This window comes from Pyxicephalus adspersus, chromosome 10 (assembly GCF_032062135.1).
Source record: "Pyxicephalus adspersus chromosome 10, UCB_Pads_2.0, whole genome shotgun sequence".
NCBI lineage: Eukaryota > Metazoa > Chordata > Amphibia > Anura > Pyxicephalidae > Pyxicephalus > Pyxicephalus adspersus.
The window spans coordinates 12,345,449-12,368,779 of NC_092867.1; the positions used below are offsets into that span (position 1 = coordinate 12,345,449).

At 37.3% G+C, this 23,331-nt stretch overlaps 1 protein-coding gene across 1 annotated transcript in view; it reads right to left on the minus strand.

Annotated features, from left to right (window-relative positions):
• The window catches only part of ADAM12 (ADAM metallopeptidase domain 12), a 303,151-nt gene that overhangs the window by 55,264 nt on the left and 224,556 nt on the right, over positions 1-23,331 (minus strand). The window contains exon 11 of the mRNA XM_072424834.1: positions 10,808-10,985. Coding sequence (XP_072280935.1) covers positions 10,808-10,985 — 178 coding nt within the window. The remainder of the gene's footprint in view (positions 1-10,807; positions 10,986-23,331) is intronic.

Consider the following 23,331-nt stretch of genomic DNA (forward strand, 5'->3'; position numbering starts at 1 on the left):
GCAGTGCATTTCATGATGTCGGCCTCATGCTGTTAAGCAGCGATATAACATAAAGATACCTTGCTTTGTCATGTTAAATCACCCCCTTTCCAGTCAGAGAGCCAGCACTGGAAATGAAACTCAGTCACATTTAGGAGAAAAGCTTTTACATATTTTTTTTCTTATTGGTTCTCCCAGCCTTCCACAGTCTGCTGCAAGCTGAACATCTTTCTGCAATCTAAACTAATTCATCCACTTGGCTATATGAGTAATTTCCTCCGTTTGCTGAAACACTGGCGCATTTGAAGAAGGAGCGATGATCCCATGCATGTAAATGATGGCTGTTTAGTGCCCGATCAACTAAAATGAAATATATTTTCAACGTTTACATGCAGGGAGCAATGACTGCTCATAATTAATCAGGCCTCAGGTATAGTAGACATCAGCAAAAGCAATATAACGTAATGAGCGCAGGTTATATATCTGAGACATTTCATATTACGTTTCAGTTATAGACTTCTTGCAGGATGCTTAGTTGCAGCTTTATTAGCGGGTGAACTGGCACTGATTTTTTTTTTAATCAATGCAAAAGGTATTGATTATGTGCAAAGCGCAGTATTTCAAAACAAACAATCAGGTTCCGCTTTGAAACCCCAATGGTAAATAATTATTTCCAACTTGTTTTGTTACCCTTTATAACTCAATTTTAGATCAAAGAATGAGTGAATATTTAAAATGTAAAAGAACTATCTACATAAAATGGTCTGCATAGTATTTACAGCTGTGAAACAGGCCCTTATAAATGCTTGGTGGCCAGGCACCCCTTCGGTGACCCAGGCCAAACAAAAGGTTATGTGGTATTTCACCAATGAATTGCTGGAAGCTAAGCTGCAAGATAAGATATTTGCTTTTCAGAAAATGCGGTCAACCTGCATTACAAAATACCCCAACCTCATAGATTCACGACTGCCCCTGAAGAAGCCTAAAAGGGCGAAGCGTGTCGGGTACCACGGTTTATGCGAACGGGCATATATGTACAAAATCGTTTATATGGTGATGTATGTGCACAGAACGATAGTTGACCTATGTATAGTGCCCCCTATGGCCTAAATGTCATTTATATCTTGTATAAACCACAAGCTATTTATTCTGGCATATTGTATTGTTATGTGAGAGAATTATCGCTCAATACAACACCATTAAATGCCGAAAACCCTCTCCTTTCTTTCTTCATGTCCTATTACTGTTTAATTTAGGGTTAGGCATACCTATCCTCCAGGACAAAAAAAATGTATCTACCACACACCACTTTTCACATTGCCCAATTACTGGCTAGAAGATATTTAGCATACTGAAAAAGTTTTTTTTTTTAAATATCATTAACATGTTGAGGTGGGGGGTGCCAATTAAACTGCAACTTTAGGCATGTTAATTTATTACTGCTACAGCCTTCCATAGGACAAAAACAGATGTAAAAGTTTAAACCTATTCTGTAAAGTAGAATAAAACAGAAAAATTGGAACAGCAGAAAAAAGTACAAAAATTAAGCAAAGTGGATGAATCTTCTGCAAGGCTGAGAGGGATTAAACAGAAAAACAGACTGATAAAACAGTCTGATTTATCAAAAAATAAGAAAATCTGACCAAACAAGTTTTATCTTTAATTTTAGTTAAAAATTAAACATGAAAAATCTGAGTTGATCATCATCAGCTATCATGTATATGCTGCAAAAACACATACAGAAAATGTCATTTAAGCTGCACAGACACATAAAATGTGTCAAATAGACAACTGTAATGAATAAAAAAAGGGACTTAAAAACATATCCTTTTTTTAAATGAATAAGTGAATATGTGAATGAATATGCGAATAAGCCTTTTAAGTCTTTAATATTTCAGCGGCTTAAGTATCACCAGGGGTTCCTGCAGTGGCCTTAAAGATTTATATAAAATTTTTATAAAATATAGCTGAACAGCAATTTTTATAACAAACTATAGAAAACGCTATGTTTATTTACAGGATTCTGCTGAGCGCTATTTACATCTAAAGTGAGAGCACAGTATAACTAGTCTACTGTCAGTAAATAACTACTGAAAAAAAGCCACTGATGAGTAAAACTAGAGCAGGGGGAAAATGTAGCAAGTTAGGCATGGTATAGTTACCTATTGAGTTACCAAATGAGTTGCTGGAAAAAGAAAACATGGGATGGATTTACTTGGTTTCTGTGAACTACAGAGGCACCTCTTTTATGCGGTCCCCATCACATCAGCAGTCATTTAGCAATCTTTCTATATACCACTCTGATAAAGGAAAAAAAGCATTTGCTTCTAAAGATTTTCCTTTTTCTGATTCACAACAATGCATTTATAGTTGTGGCAGCCACAATGAGGTTGATTTACTAAAAGAAAATAGGATATACACTTACCAAAGGATATTTCACTTAGCTTAGACACAGAATACCCTATCATATGTAAGGAAAATATATTTTTTTATTCTCTGGCACAGCTTAATCACATTGAATAGGCAAAGTGAACTATACTTTGCAATTTACTTTGTTATGTTAATAACCCAAATCCTTTAGTAAATCAACCCCATTGCAGACACTATAAATGTACATGATCACTTAGGAGAGTAGGCACAAAATGCAAAAATAAAACACTGGGGAACATTTTTGAACATTTTTTGTTGACTTCAATTTTTAAGCCTATTTACTCTAAAATAGGTATGCTGATTCTGAAAGTGCAGTTAGTTTTCTTCTATCCTTTAGGTTTTTTCTCTACTTCTTATATTAATGCGATTACTGTAGCATGGATTTGTATAGGCTATTCATTTACACGCAAGACAGTGTGGTCAGAGGTTGTGCGCTGCTCTACGTAGTAAATAGGCAAAATTTATTTTTCTACTTACACACATTTTTCCTTTCTTTCAGATCATGTCTAGCTCCGCTGTTTCTCGCCGTAAGTGCCTAAACAACCCTGATTAATTTTGTTATATCTGTGGCAGTTTCACTATTCCCAGTCAAATGAACATCAGCACATTTGTAGAGCAAGCCTATTTGGCATATTTCAAAGTTGAACTTGGTGATCAAGATTAATCTTGGGCCCCTCATAAGGTGGGGGTGGAGGGTTTACGGATGTGGACAAAGGGATCACGTGATAAGATGCCGTTTGGTAAACCCATGGTTTTGCGAGAGCCAGGAGATCATTTCAGTGTCTGTTACTTTGGTATAGTGAAAACTTCAGGATATAACAAGAAAAATAAATGTAACAGAGTATCCTAGACTACTGTGAGATTGAGAAAACAGCACTCACTGTTCAATGTTTGTAATTAAGTATAGGACTACTGACGTTTTGCATTTCATCCACAAGATGCCGCTGTTTCTTAACACAGCTAAACAGATTGCCAGGGTTTGTATATTGTTAGGAGGTGTGGTTGTTCGGGGGAGAGGAAGCAGGAAGCAGGAGAGCAGACATTTTGCAAGGACTGTGTGTGAAACAGAATCCGCTCGCATCCAAGGGTCAGCGTGTTCCTAGAGTCTCAGGAGCTGTGGCTGACTGAGGCTGACCACCCTCCAAGGCAGATCCTGTCCAGAGGAAAAGAATTGTTTTCCAGAAAGGCTGAAAGGAGCTGAGGAACGGAGCGCTGTCTGTCTTGCAGGACCTCATGTTTGCTGAAGAGACTTGTTGCTGTTATTGAGTTTAAAGACATCATTGGATCCAGAACAAGACCCGGGTCAGTAAAATCGTGCACGCACCGCATTATAGGATTGGCGCCTGAAATACCAGAGACTGAGATTAGACCTGCAATAGTTAGTAAGTTAGGGTCTATGTGTGTGGCAGGTCATAGGAAACCAATTTTGAACAAGGGCGCTGTGCTGTCCTCTGGGATGAGTGTATGTAATGTATTTTCTTTGTCTTATTGTTTGGAAGTTTGTTTATTTGGTATAGTACTCAGTAAAATACGTTTTGTTTTATATGAGCTGGTGTCCACATTGTCTTCCCTGTTTGTGACTTCGCTGTATCCTAGAAAGCCCCCGGTACACGGCTTACACTACCACTGGCTATACGCCCAGTGGCTCATTCAGATGAAATCCCAGTGCCGGTTTTCATCACCACCCTCTCTTGAAGAACATGATTATGGTGATGAACTAGGTGACAACAGTGATGAAGAGTTTGAAATTGAAGAGGACTCTGTTCGTAAGGGCCTTTGATCGGCATGAGTTAAGTGATTTGGCACATGATTTGGGACTATCGAAGAAGGCTTCAGAATGCCTAGCATCAAGACTGCATGAGAAAAACTTACTTAAAAAAGGAACAAAGGTATCGTACGTTCGAACCACAGAAATTGCATTTCTGCAGTACTTTAGAACTGACAGTGGCTTGTGTATTGCCACAGCATACCCGGTTTAATGGAGGAATTGGGATTTCCAATCTTTAATTCAACTGAATGACGACTATTCACTGATAATGCAAAGCGGAGCTTAAAGTATGTCCTTCTTCACAATGGCAATATATTTGGGTCAGTCTCAATTGGCATTTCAGTTTCTGTTAGTAAAGAATATGGAGACATAAAGAGAGTCATTGAGTTGTTGCAATATCACCAACACAATTGGGTCATCTGTGTTGACCTTAAAATGGTATGCTTCCTTCTTGGTCAGCAAAGCGGATACGCCAAATATCCCCGTTATCTGTGCATATGGGACAGCAGAGCTCGTGAGAGGCATTGGGTGGAAAGGAATTGGCCTCCAAAATCTGCTCTAAAACCAGGTGATCCAAACATTCTACATGAGCCACTTGTTGATAGAAAGAATATTATATTCCCACCTCTGCACATGAAACCGGGTCTGATGAAGAAGTTCATTATAACTTTGCCAACTGAAGGAGACTGTTTCAAATACCTTATTTTGGCATTTCCTAGCCTGTCATTTGAAAAAATAAAGGTCAGTGTGCTGATAGCCCAAAGATTCACCAGCTGGTCAAAGATGACCATTTCATCAGGACAATGTCAGAAGTCCAAAAGAATGCTTGATTATCATTAAAAGCCATTGTCAAGGACTTTCTTGGGAACACACAAGCAAATATTTACACAGAAATTGTCCAGAAACTCTTGAAGAGCTACAAAATGTTTGGTTGCAATATGAGCATTAAGGTGCATTTTCGGCATAGCAATCTTTAAAACTTCCCGGAAAACCTTGGTGCAGTCAGTGATTAGCAAGGTGAACCATTCCACCAAGATTTGAAGGTCATGGAAGGACGGTATCAGGGTGGATGGGATGTACATATGATGGCTGAATATTGTTGGAGCATCCCGCGGGATTGTCCTAACACTGAACACTCCAGGAAAAGCTATAAGCGCAAATGTTTACCTTACGCTTACCTGATTAATATCAAACGTTTTACTGTAAAAATAAATGTCATTCAGTACATTCAAGTTATTATTTCATTATTTTTTCATTGTATGTAAAAATTGTATGTTTTTTGACAAAAATGGAGGGTACCCTGTAAACTGCATGTGATAGCAAAAATTGGGGTCTAGATTTACCACCCAAAAAACTTTAACTCACCAAGAAATGCATTCTCCAGTGATAAGTGTTGGACAAATACATCCACTTTCAAAGTCTGCGGCCGCGCAATGCTGTATTGCAGAATGGCACAAGCAATGCCCCTTTCGCAATAAAACATACTTGCCTGCCTGATTGCTCTCCTATGGCTGAGCTGTGCATGTGCAGGAAGCCAGGATACCCAGCCATCCAACCTAACCTTCAGCTGTCGGGACTGAATTAATTTCTTTAAGTATGTCAACCTGGCCTGGCCAACCAAAATGACTTAAGATCAAAATTAGGAAGAGAAGAAGGAATTAGATGGCAGCGCCCACGACAGAACAAAAACAGGTAAGGTATTTACAAAACTGCAATCAGGCAGGTAAAGTTAAATTTTTGCTTTTATTTTTTGCTCTCAAAAAGGTTTTCTGCTTCTTATTTTTATCTATATATTTGTATAAATCATCGCACAACAACTTCCTTATTATATTTTTTTTAATTATATGTGTGAAAGCCTAATGCAGGTTTATATCAGTATTTCTGCTATGCCCAGAACCAACGTACTGTGTCCACCTACGTTATAAAACAATAGCAATAATGACCATGCAACTCAGTCAAAGCCCAAAGTGGCAGGTTTAGCCAAAGAGACAAGTTTAGCCAAAGAGTCACTGAGCTATTTAAAAATAAATATCTATTAGGATTGTTCTAAATCACTTGGAATGCATCTCTTATTGCTAATCACATACAAGGGTTCTGTGTCATGTAAGTCAATTCCACCTGCTGTTTTCTCAAATGTTTTGGCAGAAGCAATAGTTACAAATGTTTCTGAGCTTCAATAACAAGTAACAGCCAACATTCCAAGGCAAGGGCAGGGAAGATAACTGAATTATAGAGATAGCTGCTTGATCTGGCTCTTCAGTATTTAAAGAGTCCTTGTCACAATTAGCCCAAAGGACATGAGTGAATATTCTGCTTTAAACGACGTTAACTGTACAAGCTGTTTCACCTTATTGAGCTTCAGTTTGTTCAATATGACACTTAAGCTGTGTGTTATTTGACAGGTAGCAACTGTCAGACTTCAGGTGACATTTGACCTTCTGAATATCCCAGAAACAACAGTTGCAATTTCTTTTAACTAGATTAAAATAATCTGTCCCTTCTAAATTATAAAGGCTCCTGGCTAACAATAAAGTATTTTATTGGCATGTACAGCCAGTCATCTGTTAAAATGAAGACTCTTCCTTCTTCATTTACACTTTATCAGCCAGATCTAGAAAAAAAAAACATCTGAACTCGATGCACAATGATAGTAATATCATATTAAGTTAAAAGAATGACTGCAATATTGTGATGAAAATAAAAATGAAGTGTTATGCTTTTTTTATCAATGCCAGCATCTTTAGCATGATCAACTCTAAACAGTACACAGCTTGAGTGGATTGTCTGAAAACATTTACAAAAGAAATGGAGTTGAATAGGAGGGTGAGAAAGGATAAACTACTTGGTGTTATGTAAACAAATTTATGGTCAACATTCTTTAAGGTGTACATCTTGCTTGTTCCAGTCAATTAAGTACTTGCCTAAGACGTAAGCACACTTAAAGGATTGTATGCGATTCCTTTTTAAGTATACCTTTATTTACAGATAAACTCAACAACAGCTGAGGACTATGTCAAGAAATATATAGAATTTTTTTCTCATACCACCTTGATCAACTTACTGGAGTAATTAAAAGACATATTTGTTCACTGCAAAATCAATTAGAACCAATAGATTTTGGAGCCATCTGTAAAAATAGGATGTTAGTGGCAGATAAGGGGTAAAGAGGGTGGCCCCATCTAGTTGCCTAACCAAAAAACTGCCAGAAAGAGATTATTAGTAGAGAACAGAACAAGGAACCAACCACAACAAGTAACATGCCAACAACACCAAAAAGAAGGATCGGAGCAGCATCTCTTAAATAAATCTGAAAATAATTCTATAATACAATCTATTTTCTTATTTACCAAGAGACACATGTATTCATTAGAAGATCAGTTAGAAGTACGTAAATATCAAACTGTGAACTCCAATGCAAATAATTTTTATCCCCTTTGTTATTCTGGTTCCTGCTTCTGCTCTCCCACGTATGTTGTGATTAAACTAAGAATTGAAGTATTGATATAGAAATGGATGGTTGTCTTATAGTTGGATTAACGCACATTTTTGGTGGATACAATGTTAAATATTTTCATTTTATACAGTTGATAGAAGCTGTGATTGTTGTCAAGTCATGAAGTTCGGGTTATATTATTTATCTTCAAAGGTCTCATATAATGGCGTAGAGTTGCTTTTTATTTGCCTCAAGAATCCTACTCCTGCAGAAGGCACTAGTAAAAACAATTGTGTCAGAATTTTTTTTAAAACTGTCACATAATAGTACGACCAATTGAGTAAGAAATAAGTGAGCCATTGAGCCAATGCTAAAGTCTGATCTACAAAGAGAATACAGCACTCTAACCACCTCTGCACTAAATGCAGCAAGAGATCTGTAGTGGGGAAGGGATGCAGGGGATCTTAAAAAGAGTCAGAAGAATCTTTATAGATATATAGATATGGATCAAGAAACAGCAAACTACCTCTTCATTCTTCTGTTTGGTCTCTAATGTTGAAAAGTTGTTTGATACATAAAACAGACTGCTGCTACCAGTGGAGCATTCTAGCATTAAATTTTATTAAAAAAAATTATTTAGGATAAATATTTATTTTATTTAAAAATATTTTTTTTAGGATACATAAACAGATTCAATGACACTAAAGCCTAATGAAATTACCCTTTTCAATATTAATTCATTCATTCAAAAGGGTAAACTAACCAATTTTATTTAACCTTAATTCTTTTTAAAAGGCGAACAAAAGGAACTGTGGGTAAAGGTCATAAACGCATAATCTAAGTAGTTTATATGCTAGAACATGCTGCCCAAGCAATTACTTGTACGTGCCCGCCTGACCCCACCCTGGCCTAAAAGACCTACAGAGATTAAAAAGAGTACAAAGCCTTTCTCTGGTATAATAATACAGGACACACCAAGACCTTTGCCAGAAATTAACTTTCTTCATCATTTTCTAGTTCACAAGTTCACAGACATATTCTCCTGTTGCTAACCCCATTGAAAGAAAATTGAAATTGATATTTTAACTGGTCTTCCAATAGAGCCTGAAAATGATGTTGTTCAGTGAAGCACAACAAGAAAAACCTCAGAAGATTCCTGGATAGAAGCATGTAAATTACAAACCAAAGCTTAAAAATCAAGGCCAGGAGCTGTTGTACAGAAGCAGGTTCCATTAGAGCACATTGGATAGATTTATCTTTTTATAATTGTAAAGTATCTTTACAGAAATCCCAATACTAAAGCAATATTGTCAAATTCACAAATGTGTTTTATACATAAGAAATTAATATGTTTGAAAAAAATTAGATTTTCTAGATTTTCTTTTTCAGTTGCACACACATACATACAGGTGAGAATTATTCTATAAAATCAATACACTTAAAGAAAGGCTGAGGTCTTAAGCAAAATGTATTTTATCCCGGAAAGAATATAAATTCCATTGAGGCTTTTTTTCTGGTATATCAACTCAATGTAGAATATTCTCCCACGTTTTCTTCCTTCAAAAATGTTTTTTTTTGTTTTCAAATGGGTACCCCATGGTGAGATTACCAATCACTTTCTTTCCTGATAGAAAGTGAGTGTAAATCTTCTGAATAAAGGTGCGTACACACTTCCAATTTTTATCGTTCAAAACGAACGACGAACGATCGATTGGGCAAAAAATCGCTCGTAAAAAAGTAACCAACGACGCCGACGAACGAGGAAAGTCGTTGGAAACGAACGACCGGACCGGCGGATCGGATTGGACGACGATCGTTGAACATCGTTCGTGTGTACGGTCGTTCGTTGATCGTCTGGGCTGAGCATGCGTAATGAACCAACGTTCGTTCACTTTCCTGTCGTGCACATACTTCCTCTATCGCTCAAACGATCGTATCTATTGTGTGTACAATATCTACGAACAATCGTGTCGTTATCTCTATGTGCAGGATCGGTGCTATACGATCGTTCGTAGATATCGTGCAGGATCGTTCGTCGTTCGTTTTCCAACGATAATAATTGGAAGTGTGTACGTAGCTTAAGGCTGTGTTTGAATTGGAGGTGAGGTTGTCATAAATGTACCACTTCTATATGCTAATGAACTGCTGCAGTGCAGGGCAGTAGTGAGGGCATGAGGGCAGTAGTGAGCATAAATCAAAGTGGTTTCTTCAAAAACTAGTGCTGTGGTGCTGGTGACCATGTGGCTGGCAACCCGCTTAGGATTGCTTGATCCTTCTGCAAGTATGAACCTGTTCTTTAAAAATCAGGAGGAAGAAAGGTCATTTTATGAACCGTACTGCATGTTGTTGTATACATGTACAAAACATTCACACTGTGTTTAGCTAGTAGACTAGGAGCCAGCCATTTTTTAGCAGAATCTCCTTACCTTTCACATTCTGCAGGAAAGCATGAGACAGAAAAGAAGAAAGAGTTTTGATTAAGTAGTTGTACTGGTGATAGAACTTATCAAACCACCACTATGTGCAGTTCTCTCATTTACTCACTTTTTCCTTTTGTAAATCTTATAATAAACCTTAAAGCCCTGAAAAATGAGCTGTAAGTAGCCAATAATGCACATGCGCGGTGACCAGCTATTGGTAGCATGTGGCCGTGGACGCAGCAAGGGAAAATGCAACTGCCCACTGAGATCTCTGATGGGCAGTTTGCAGGCAGTGCATTTGCATTAAACGTTCCCAAACAACCCCTATGACTCACTATGCACATTTTTGAATATTTTGTCTCTTTTAGAGGCAGCAATTACAGAAAACTACCCATTGACCTTGCCAGAAATTCAATGAACTCCTAACCCTTTACAGTGAACTGACAATGCTGCTTCTGCTGCACAGGAATCCTAAGCACCAATGTCAAATTTTAGCCAGACTACAGAACACATGCTGTTCTCCCCTTGTATGCATAGCACAGAGACAGGACTACCAAAACTCTGAAATGTCATTGCAGTTTTCAGTTTACTACAGTTAGGAGCTCTCTGCAAATTTTGGCAGGAGAAATGGGTATTTTCTGTTCTCGCAGCTGTTTTAAAGACACAAAACATAAGAAAATGTGATTGTATTTCAGAAAAATATTATTAATGTTTGTTATGAGTGGAGTGTACAGAACAGTGATGCCAATTTATACACAGCTTGTTTTACTTTCTTACTTCTGGTTCTCCGCAATCACACTGTTCTCCTTCTTCAACGTATCCGTTTCCACACTTCTGTTCTCCAAATGATTCTGTAACTTCAGGCATGTTGTAGAGACACATGCCCACTCCCTTTTCCAGGCTGCTGTCCAAATCCTTCTTGCTGCAGCTGCTGAACACTGTGGGGAATGGGTATCTGCAAAGGAGCATAGGCAAAGCAGAAACTCTATCAGTCAGTAGTGTGAAAATAATATATCCTTTTATAATTGTATTTTTAAAAGTCCTGAACACCTCCCAGCCAGCTACATTTCAGACCCCAATTTTCCCCAGCCACTTGTGCTGCTGCATAACATGACAGCAAGGACATCACAGAAGGGGACTCTGTGGCTTTCTGTAGGCTTTCTAGTCTTTTCCCCTTGAAGGAGTATGTGTGGCTAATATTTTATTCCTTACACAAACACAATTTTTCGCTATTACAGTGCCAAAGCGTGCCTCTCTCATGATTATATTATGTCTGGATACAGACCAGCTGGCAAGCAAGACGCAGGCCTTGTTCTTTCCCCAAAGACAGTGAAAAGACTATATATTCATCACTGCTCGGCAGCGCGGCAATAACTCAACCACATGACAAGTCAAAGGCAAGCCGTTAATGAGTTCGTACTGTAGTCACCTGCAATTAGAGTGCATGGAAGCAAAATGTACATGAAATACTGCCGAAATGGAAAGCCGCTTCCGCGATGACTGCTCCACTAGGCAGGGAGACTTAAGTTACTCTCGGAGATAAATTATCATTAATTAATGAAGAAATTAGCTTGATAGAACACAGTTACATTGCTTGTCAGTAAATAAAGACTGTAGTGCTTCAAAAAGGCAAATGTAGAGATCACAGGGGAAAGGAGCAATAAGGTTTAAACTGCTGAAACAGACTGACAGAGAAAAGTGAAGCGTTGCTTCAATCATCACCAGCTTGTACATACAAGATACAAAAACATACCTCATCCACACACACTGTAGAGAACATGATGCAAGACAAGGGAAATACATGTAATATGACTTCCTAGAAATATCTGTAAAGGAGCTTTATTTTTCCTTAAAGTTGATGTAAAGATATTGTCTGGAACTACCTCCATATTCCCATTGAGGTCATGTTCCAGAATTATCATCATTTAGTTTTTTACCATGAAGAAACTTGGGAAGTTCTTCCAGAAAAAGGAAAGCATCTGGGACCTCAGTTTCTGTTGACATAGTAAAGCCCCAAAAATAAATCTACCAAAAGCCATTTTCTATGGACAGTGTTAAAGTGGTTCTAAACTAAATTTTTTACCTTACATAAAGGGTAGACTTTTTTCATGTAACGCATGTGCAGTAAGATAGGCACCCTTTTTTTCCCATCTACGTCACCGATGTGAAACCAAGTGATGTACGAAGAAGAGGCAAGAAGATGGCGGCTACCAATGCTTTCCTCATGTTGGGATGAAGAAGGATTCCAGGAAGATGCCCCAATCGTCCTGGAATCCTCCTTCAGGGGGAGGAATTGATGGATCTGCAAATGTAAAGTTGAGCGAGTTTTTTTTGTTTTTTTCAGTTTACTTCCGCTTTAAGGCAGGCTCTTTGGAGTCAAAGCAGCAGAATGGTTTTCTGTAAAGAAATCAAAGCACACACATAAAGTAGAACAAGGAGAGGTAAGGCTGGCCAAACTGACAAACTAGCTGGCATTTCAGTGCAGAGATGGCATGGAGTTGACAGTCCTATGGGGATATAAGGAGCACACTCCTTTTCTGGTAGGTCAAATGGTATTGTTGTGCAGGTGGTGCAAGAGCTAGGTCTACTGTAGAGTATTAAACACTATATATAACCTCAATCACAACACTGATACTTGGATCATTCCAAAAGAAAAAAAAAAAAAACAACAACAAATGGTGCACGTATTTACCAATCCAAAATGATTTGTTGTAGGTCATTGATTCCTGGCAGTACGGACACACTTATCCCCCGATAAATATTAGGTTTACAAACCTTCAGCATTTGTAAATGATAACTAGTTTATTTTATGTAGCTTATGCAGGTGCAAACAATGTTAACTTTTATGAAGAGTCCACAAAATAATGAGCTTGTTGTTAACCTAGTCAAGAAATCAAATACCGTACAAGGGGCATCTAGGAACACCTACCTCCTCTCTAGGATGGGTTTGGCTGTATAAACTAAGCCAAAACAGTGCAGCTGCAGGTGATGTCTCTTGCCAACATAACAAAGCACGTTCCAATGTTTCTCAAATTCTACACCAATGCCAGATATTTTGGAATGATACAGAGAAATTTGTTTGACTTAAATTTTATAATCCTTGGTAACTGACTCTCCTTATTCACTTTTAATTCAAGCTGGCAGGGGAAGGCTTAGTCAAAATGAGTTATGACTGATGCAATAGTAGTGTTTAGCTGTGATAAACAATGTATATGATATCCATTACAAAGATAATTATTGCTAAAACGCTGGAATAATACCGTGTAATATTGTGACACATGCAAAAAGTCACTCTGTATTCTTAAAAATATACTTACATATAATTATATCTTGTGTCAGTGTGGCAATTTTGCTGCTAATGATTAGAACCTACTTAGGAAGTATGCAGGTGAAACCTGTCTTTTGAAAATTTCAGATATTGAAGGTTTTGTGTGCTATTGATGTGTGCCACTAAACATACAAGCCTTAAGGAACCTTGTTCTGTGAAGCCGTGAATCGGAAATAACATTGTTGGTCACACGGACAGGCATGCTTGGTGCAAATTGAAAGTGGTGTAGGATCCATGTATTTTTTATTCCAGGCTGACCTTGTCACCCCCCCCAAAAAAAAGAAAAATTGTGTCAAACCTAAATAAAGACTCTTTCTGGACCAGAACCAGCTGCTTGCATTGTTTACAGTTATCTTGGTCTAAAATGAAGACAACATTTCAGAACTCTGAGAAAAAGAAATCCACACCAACTTTGAAGCCTGCTGGTGGAAATATTATATTCATGACTGCTTTGTTGTTTTAGGGCCTGGTCAGTTTGTAGTCTTCTATTCAGCTATAAATTCTGCATCATTTAACAGTATGCCTAATGGCAATGTGAGAACATCTGCCTAAAAATTAAGTTGTACTAAAATGGGATCTTTCAACATAAAGATTCAAATGACACTAGTACATCCTCCAAGGTATAGCTCCAAAAAAAGAAATGGTCTGGTAAAGACACAACACAACTGTTTTTGCAAAGACACCCACAAGCATCTTGCAACTGAAGCAATTTTGCATGAGGAAGTTAATAAACATTCCAACATTCAATTTCTTGATAATGTCTGGCAACTTGTGGTCAAAAATACTGACAGATAGAGACACAATTATGTGTGTGTACTCAAACTAGGAGCTAAGGAGTTCTCTCAGGATTGGTGTACCCTAAAGAACTTAGAATGCTGCCCAGTTTTAAAACAGGTTCTAATTCTGCATTTCTCTAGGATTGTAATGCTGCTCATAAAAATACTTATTTTGTTCCCCAATATAAAAATTACAGACAATGCCGGGCCCTTTAAAAATGGAAGGATTGGTCAGTTAAAAATCACACTGGCTATGTCCAGGCTGCAAAGGTTTAAACCACTAAAATGTAAGACTATAATGTGGACTTCACTTAGGTAACAGGCTGGATCCATACCCAAGTAATTTGTGAACCACACAATTTTTAAGAAATGAGGAAACCTGATATTGTAGGATTGTATGCCATAAGTAATTAAACTTATTCTACTTGTCCATAAAATAAAACTGTATCTGTGTTAAGAGAAAAGGCTATGTCAAAGCTTTTGCCTGATCAAAAAAAAACTGTAAACTGTAAACTGTAAAATATATGTGTTTTCCTACTCCACAAACTTTGTTTGTTGCAACTTTTATCCCAGCTGAATAGGAAATGGTATCCTTCCCACACCTCTATTATATGCATTCTGCATGATAAACGTAGAAATGAAAGATGTGTATTGTTCTTAGCTATTTATTTGCTAAAACACCCACACTGCAACAAATCCTGCTCCTGCCAGAAGCAATGAATCATGCTGTATGTGAAATGCTTATCCCAACACTCTGAAGAGAATTAAGAGCTTTAAAAAAATAAGTTTATAAAAGTTGTACCTCTTACACAGTGGTGAAACATAAAATGAAATGTGTGGGTTTTCATTTTTGTTTGAGTCTCTGATGTCCTTTTTAATCTGATTTTATAGTCCATTGAGGCACATTTGTATGGAGTGTAATTTTTTTTAACATCTTTAAATAATTGTCCCAAACATTTTGTTCTCGAGACAACTGTAAAGCTACGTACACATTTCCAATGGTTTTTGCCCGATAATCGGTGCAGGGCTGATATCGGACGAGAATCCAAAGTTTTTACAGTGCACGTCGTTCATTGTCCGAACTACTGTCCTGGTGGATCCACGGACGATGAACGATTGTAATGCAAGGGAAGGGGGAGAGCGCACAGCAGGGTGCCGCTCCGTTGTTTCCCCCTCCCTCCTGCATAGAGCAGAACAGTGCTGTATGTACAGCACTCGTTCATGCATCGTGCAGTGCATAGTCGTTAGAAAGGACTGTGAAAGATCCTTTCCAACGACTATATTTGGAAGTGTGTACGTGGCTTAAATGTTGTATTTTTATTTACTTTGTATTTCATTGGTAATGGTCACTAGTATAAATGTAAGGGGAACATTCTTCTATATATATTATATATATATATATATATATATATATATATATATATATATATATAGATATATATATATATATATATATATATATATATATAGAATTATATTATATATATTATATTTGGAAGTGTGTACGCGTGGGTGTATAATATATATTATATTTGGAAGTGTGTACGCGGCTTAAATGTTGTATTTATAATTAATTTGTATTTCATTGGTAATGGTCACTAGTATAAATGTAAGGGGAACATTCTTCCAATGGGAAATTTGGTGGTATTTGATAGTTATGCACACCGCTCGTAGTTGAAATCAGGATGTTGACAACAAATCTCAGACTTCAGGTGATATCTGACCCCTGATCTTCAGCTGGAAGACTCAGATATATATCTTTTCTAACAGAATTCATACTTTCCTAAAAAAAGATGAAATCTTGCATAAATCCAATAACGGCTAGTTTGTCTTCAAAGCCAATGGCCAAAAATGCTGACATAGCTCTAGTAGGCCCAGTGACACTTCAGCATCTTAGACGAAGCCTAGATAACATTTAATTAGGTTATATTTTACAAGTAATACAAGGATGACCTTCAGCTTGATGCTCCCTCTGCTATGAAAGGTTATATTCTTTCCAAATGTTCAGTTAAGCCCAGCTATTGATTGTAGAATAGGAAAGAAACATTTGTGTCTATTGAAAGCTGAATTGCCCCAATGTCACTTCGTACTGTAGGCACTAAGCTGTCAGTCATTAGAAATGATTTAGAGAAGAGAAAAACTATAAAACGTTGATCCATGTGGATGATGAAATGTGTGTTGCCACTTAGACAGTACTGAACAAATACCATATGTTTACTGTTACAAGCTAAATCATTGTTTGCCTTACACTGCCTCTTCTGCTAATTTCCAGAGTTCACAAACTGGACTCAAAGGATGCCAAAAAAAGAACAGACAAAAATGGTAAACTGATGGCTGTACATACAGGCTCATACAGGTCCATAAATATTTAATTTAGTGGGTTGAACAAAAAGATTGCATAAAAATGTGAGGCACTAAAGCCTTTTTTTAACACAATCACTTCATTTCAAGGGTTCAAAAGTAACTGGACAAATGAAAAAGCTGAAAATAATATGTTCATTTCTAATCCTTGGTTGAAAACCCTTTGCTGGCATTGACAGTCTTTAGTCTTGAACTCATGGACATCACCAGATGTTGGGTTTCTACTTTGTAATGCTCTGCCAGGTCTTTACTGCAGCGGCTTTCAGTTGCTGTTTGTTTGTGGGCCTTTCTGTTCGAAGAATGAATGGAAGCCCCAAGCCTCCCGGCATACCTACGTCACGCATCCCGGGAGGCTCTTGGGTGCGCCTTCTGCACATGCTTAAGCATCTCGGGCATGCGCAGAAGGAGCCCTTTAGTCAAAAGGGAAAAAAATTGCTAATCTCACACATTCGCAAAGGAATCCGCAAGTTTTTTCCCATCTATGTCACCCGATCTCGCGCCTGTGTCGGGTGACGTAGAAAGAAGAACCTGGAAGAAGAGAAAAAGATTGCGGCAAAAGTAAGTGTTGCCTTTGTAACTGAATTTTCTAAAATTCACCAAATTTAAAAAGCCGTTGAAAGCTGTGCTGCTACAAGACCCTTATTTTAATTTCCTGTTAACATAGTTGGGTCCTACAACTGCTCATCAATTCCTGTGACTACCTGTCCTGCCACTTATTGCAGACACATGGACTCTACTCTAATGAAGGGAGTGACTAGATGATTTTAGAGAGGTCATGAGATATAGTGCAGACAGCATGCACATTTGGCCCATTAAACATTTTACTTCATTACAATGTTTCTATTAACCTATCAACCTGATTACTATTACTTTGTTCAATTTTAGGTTTAGTAGGGCTTTAAATGACCATGGAGATTGTAGGGTTGGTTTACAAAGAAAACAGCTTAATTTACATCAATCATTCAATAATTTAAAGTAAATTTCTATTTTTCAATTCCTTTGCATTTATTTGGGTTTTAGAAATGAATACAGAATCACCTAACTAAATAAATAACGTACAACTTTTGTTTCAAGTTAATCCCTGTGTGTTTGTATGAGGGCAAAGAGACATTCATCTATAAACGTAAAGAGAGAGAATGACTTTTTTCTATGTACTCTGTAAAATGATGAAGTATGGATTAGTGGGTTAAAAAAATTATGTAAACTATACATAGGTAAGTTACAGTCAAGGATAGAGCACTTTGGTGTAAACTACAAAATTGCCAGCCCAATATAGTATATGCACTGCAAATTAACTTCTTTGGGATCATGAAGCACTAACTTATTTTTTGTCAGTAGTTTTGGCACAATATATTAAAGAAGTTGTTTAAAACACATAAAGTAACAACAGGGTATTATAATTCCATTTGTCACTCTAAAAATTAATGATTAACTAATAACAGTCAGAAATTAGACAACATAAATGATAATATTGATCATTATAGAAATTACGGACGACGCGGTACTCAGACGGTCAATAATTTTCTGCTTCTACTAAAACTCCTGTTAATTAAACAGGTCAATCTTATCACTTCATCTCCTTTGCTATGTTTACCTAATTATCTAATAAAGTCATGTTCCCAAAGATAACTAATTGAATGTAGACAGCTTACTGTTTGTAGCTTATTATAAGATGCATACAAACTAAACGGTGTGTGGTTGCTCCTGAGCTGAGTACAGGTAGGATCTATTAATCAATTGATGCTTTCTAGGCGAAGTGCCCTGAATTAATGTTGTTTCTAAACAAATGGTCTTTTGGTATATAAAAAGTACCCTTGCTTGTGTATTTTTTCAACAAACACTTTTTTGAGTGTTTTAATGATCATTCTTCATTACATATCATTCAGATACAAGTACAGTCCCACTATTAGATGTCTGAAAGGCACAAAAAAAACGACATCCTTGATAAGTGGCTGCTGCTCAACAAATCTACTAAATCAAACTTTCTCGAGCTTTAAACATCCCTAAAATTACTTCCAGGTCTCAGTGGAACTACTATTTATAAATACCATATCTACAGCCTATAGGTGATTAGTCTGAACAGTTACAGGAATAAATAAAAGGATAGAAAATGTGGTGCATCCAATGTATTTAACATCCAGGGTTTGCTGTATATAACTGCATTGTCTTCAGTAACAATAATACAACAAAATAAATATAATTTATGCAGACAGTAATACTTAGTCTATAGGAGTATTCCCTCACATTAGTGGTCAATGCGCAAATATTGACTTTTATTAATAGTGAGCTGGTGGTGGTCACCTAAGTTCCCTGTTACAATGTTGGTCAGTGGAGATGGTCCCCTCCTAAATTGGAATTCCACTGCAAAAGGAGTCCCTTTACATGGGTCATTGGGAGAGGGGAGTCCTATCAGTGGGATAAATTCCAAACACCCTACTAGTCATTCAGAAAAGTATATCATACTTTGTTGGTTAGGAAGATGTTCCTCTAAATAAACAGATCAACAGAGCATTGGTCTCATTGGCTATTTTTCTGAGAGTCATTGTTCATTGCTTAATGTCCTACTAACCATCAGAGGACGTCTAGTGATACACAGAACTACGTTACTTACTGAATAAGTAAGGCTGTATTCGATAAATAAAATAAATGTTCATGGAACTTGGTTACAAAGAGGGGACAGAATAAACAGATAATTGATGCATGTGAAGTATTGTACTGATAATCATTCCACAGGAGATTGCAGATAAAAAGGTATTTGTTCCTCCATGTGGTCAAATGTGTGTAGTAATAGTATATTAAGTGGCTGTTGCTGGACAAGAAGTCGGCCTATAGGTCTTTGTCAACAAAGAAATGTAATCAGATCCAGGTAGTGAGAATTGGTCCCAATAATGAAAACATTTTACTGACTATTTGTTATGAAAAAGCATGACTGGAAATAGGACTAATTACATTTGTTCTGTGCTCTCCAAAAAAAAACACTAGAAGTGTGGACACGGAAGCACCTTTCCAAATATCCTGAATTCTGCAACCAGACTCATCCATCCTTAACATCACACTTCTTCTGCTGCATCTCTTTGTAGTTCTCTTCCTGTGCTTTGCCCTCAAATCCCTCCACAGTTCTTGTCCCACTTACCTTTTTGACCTGGTAAAAAAATATTCCCGACCACTCTCTTCGCTCCTCCAATGACCTACTACTGCCTTCCTCACCACACGCACGGCTCCAAGACATTTCTAGAGCTGCCCCAAATCTCTGGAATGGTCCTCATCCTATTGGGCTTGCTTCTACGTTCTGCTCCTGTAAAAGAACACTTAAAACCCATTTTTTAAACTTGCCTACCCATCTTCTTTTGTCTTTTGAAACCGTCACTACTTCCCACCACTACATATCTCCCATCCTATTGTGTGTAAATTCCCCCACCTCCAGGATTGTAAGCTCTTCAGGGCAGTGTCCTATCCTCCTGTATCACTGTCTGCCCTATTTAATGTACAGCGCTGCTTAATATGTTGGCGCTATATAAATATTTTTTATTAATATTCATAATAATAATTATAATAATGTTACAACTCTTTGCACATTTACATGCAGACCATGCTACCCAGTTTGGGTAGTTGCTGCTATAAGAAAGAAAAAGAAATGTGCAACCATTGTGAGAACTGCTGATGATATTATCTTTTACCTACAATTTGTAATTTTGGGTAGAATTTTGACAATTTGGGTAGAATGTAATTGTGGCAAAGGCCTATAAAATAATGGAAGGAATTTATGCACAGAATACTATTATATTGTGTAATAATTTCATATAGGTATGAAAGTACAATAATTTTTTTACAATAGTGGTCTTTCTACTAAGCCCAGTAGTCTCACTTTACAAAAATATTACCATCTCTTTATTACTCAACCGATAATGCTTTGTTTGTGAACATAATAATGCAAGCTTAATAATACTAAATTATTAACTATGAATGTTCAATTGAACTTTTAATTATACACTGCTGAGTCTTAAACCACATTGTTCTCCCATCTAGACAAAATATTATGTGCTTTTATTGTTCGGGGAGTTCAAACTATCAAAGGGGCTAAAAGGTGACCACTGACCTGCAAAGTTCTTTGGGTTGCAAGAAGAAAGGAATCAAAAATTGCGCAGAAAAAACTTGTGGAAACTATTTGTTGAAAGGACTGGTGTGGAAACCAATGACTTAAAAACTAAGTTTACTTTAAAAAAAAAAAATGCCTTAATGCTTTTCTTCCTCAGAACATTTACAGTTCACAGTAAGGCTGGGTACACACATGCAATAATTGTCGTTGGTAAGGATCTTTCACGATCATGTTCTTTCCAACAACAAAAGACTGCACAATGCATGAACGAGTACCATTCTGCTCTATAGAGAGGGGAGGGAGAGAACGACAGAGCAGCACCCCACAGCACTCTCTTCCCTTCACTTTCTTTATAATTGGTCCTCGTTTGTGGATCTGTCAGGGCGGAAGACAGAACGACGAGCGCTGTACACACGCCAGATCCCCATACAATATCAGCCCTGAGACGAGAATTATCTGATGTGTGTACCTAACCTAAGGCAACCCTGCCTTCTATTTCTAGTTTGACAGGGGCTGGGAAGTGCCTACATCCTCTGGCATAGTGTTGTGTGAAATCAACACATATATGCCATGTCCATAAAGCATACCAGCCATCCTAAGAACATGCTAAAGATGTGGATGGCCAGTTGTTTGCTCTACATCACAGCAAAACAACACTGCAATATATTTAAAAAAATGCTCAAACCCAGGTAGGATATTTTGTGCCTGTAAATGTTTGTTTAGGGATGTGAGCAAATAAAGTCTGTATTTAGCCACATTCTGATATACCAAAAGATTGGCCAAAATCTGCATGGTCGTGTCTGAAAAAAGAGCTGTCTATATTGCCCCATGTCAACCAGATGAAGACCCACAATAGAAATCAACAAATTGATACGAACAGTTTATTATAATTGCTTGTTACAAGAAGGTTCAATCCTACTGTACTCAATGTTAATGATGGTTACATCCAATCTCATTCTAATTTATGGCCACTATCCTCTTGCACTCCAGATATTGCTACTTGCATTTACTTTTATAGAGGTAGCGTAATAGTATGATTACATGACATAATTTTGTTTTTAATTTTCAGTAGATAGATACAAGAACAAGGCTTGTTTCCTGTTGTTTGAGGTTTTAGAACAAAAGCTTGGGATGTATATTTATCCAATACTTAGGTATTATGTAACAGTCAACCATTCACATCATCATTCTGACTGAAACAGTTGCAGACTGACACTAAAATCATTTTATGGTTTATCACAGTTCTGTTTCATAAAATAAATAAAAGATCATTCTGGCCATTTTTGTGTATGTGACCACAATTTACTACAAAAGGTCTTTGGCAACTAAAAGCATTCTGAGATTGCTCACTGACACAGATGTGTTAAAAGACTTTCATGTACTTATATGCCCTGTGCAGACTTTTGGGTTTTTTTTGTTTTCATCCAGAAAACCTTAAAAGTTTACATCCAGGAAACTGTTACAGCTGCTCTATTTAAAATCACATTAAAGTAGTTGTAAACCCTAAGGCCTTGTTTTCGAGGGCCTCAGCCTGTATTAGAGAAGTTGGTATAGCATGCTTTAGAAAAGAGTTTGTAGATATTTCAGCGAACTTTGTTGATGCATTTTAAAGTACCATTCAGCTACGATTTGGGAAGGTTAAACACGGATCGCAATGGGGGTGCTGTTGCTGTAAACCAGCAGGCTTTAGTAGGCGTTGGCACTACTTGAATCTTGCTAAAAGCCTGTTGAAACCTGCTTAGAGCTAATTGACAGTTGGCAATTCCATTACAATTTTTGTTTAACATCCACAAACTGGAGCTGATGCTTTTCTTAAAAGCTTTCTACTCAGAATTTGCAAAATTTGCTAAATTTAATGACTACTAGTTATAAGATGAACTACCAGCAGTTGGCTGGCAAAGAACACATTAGTTTTATGGATTTTCATCAGTTGATAGGCAACAGTTGCCTTAATTCCGATCATGCAAACTTCCACTCACAGAAATGTCATCCAGCAGCATTAAACGGGTTAAATAGCCATGCAGTAATAAAAAGCTCTGGTTGGGTCTTGTACAGAGAAGCTGTTCTCCAGCACGTTCACTTTATTGAATTCCCAGTTGCTGTGACATAAAGAATTGTGACAGCCAAGCTATTATTGAAAAAAAAGAGCACAGTATATTTTAACATTCCGACTCTGTGTTGCTGGGGCTCTCATAACTCGATTTAGTGCCTGATTGACACTGACAGCCTGGGGTCTGGTCAAGTATGCAACACATTACATATTATTGAGTGTTATGGTAGTCAATGTAATTTAATACTTGGACAATATAACCTAGGCAATGTAGGACAAGTGCCTTCAACTCTGTAACCAATGTTGCAAAACAATGGTATGTGGTAGTATAGCAAAAAGATCTACCTCTGAACCTGAGTGCATGCCTCTTTGTTTTACCAACACTGAAATTATGGAAATACACTTGTGATAGATGTGTATGTGTATAGGAGTGATTTGTGCTATTTTAGATGCAGAAGCAAATCCAGAGTTCATGTTGTTACTCTCCACAGTTAGGTACCTATGGGTTACACAGCTGATTTTTTTACTTTTTACAATTTTGACACAATAAATGTTTTTCCTTTTGTTCTGTAATAGAGAATATTTAGTACTAAGTAAAGAGCTGGGTTGATACTTCTGAAATTTGTGCACAAGGAGGCTAGCAGTTTCAAAGCTTCCTTTGTCCAACATTTTCTGAACTATGTGAGAGAA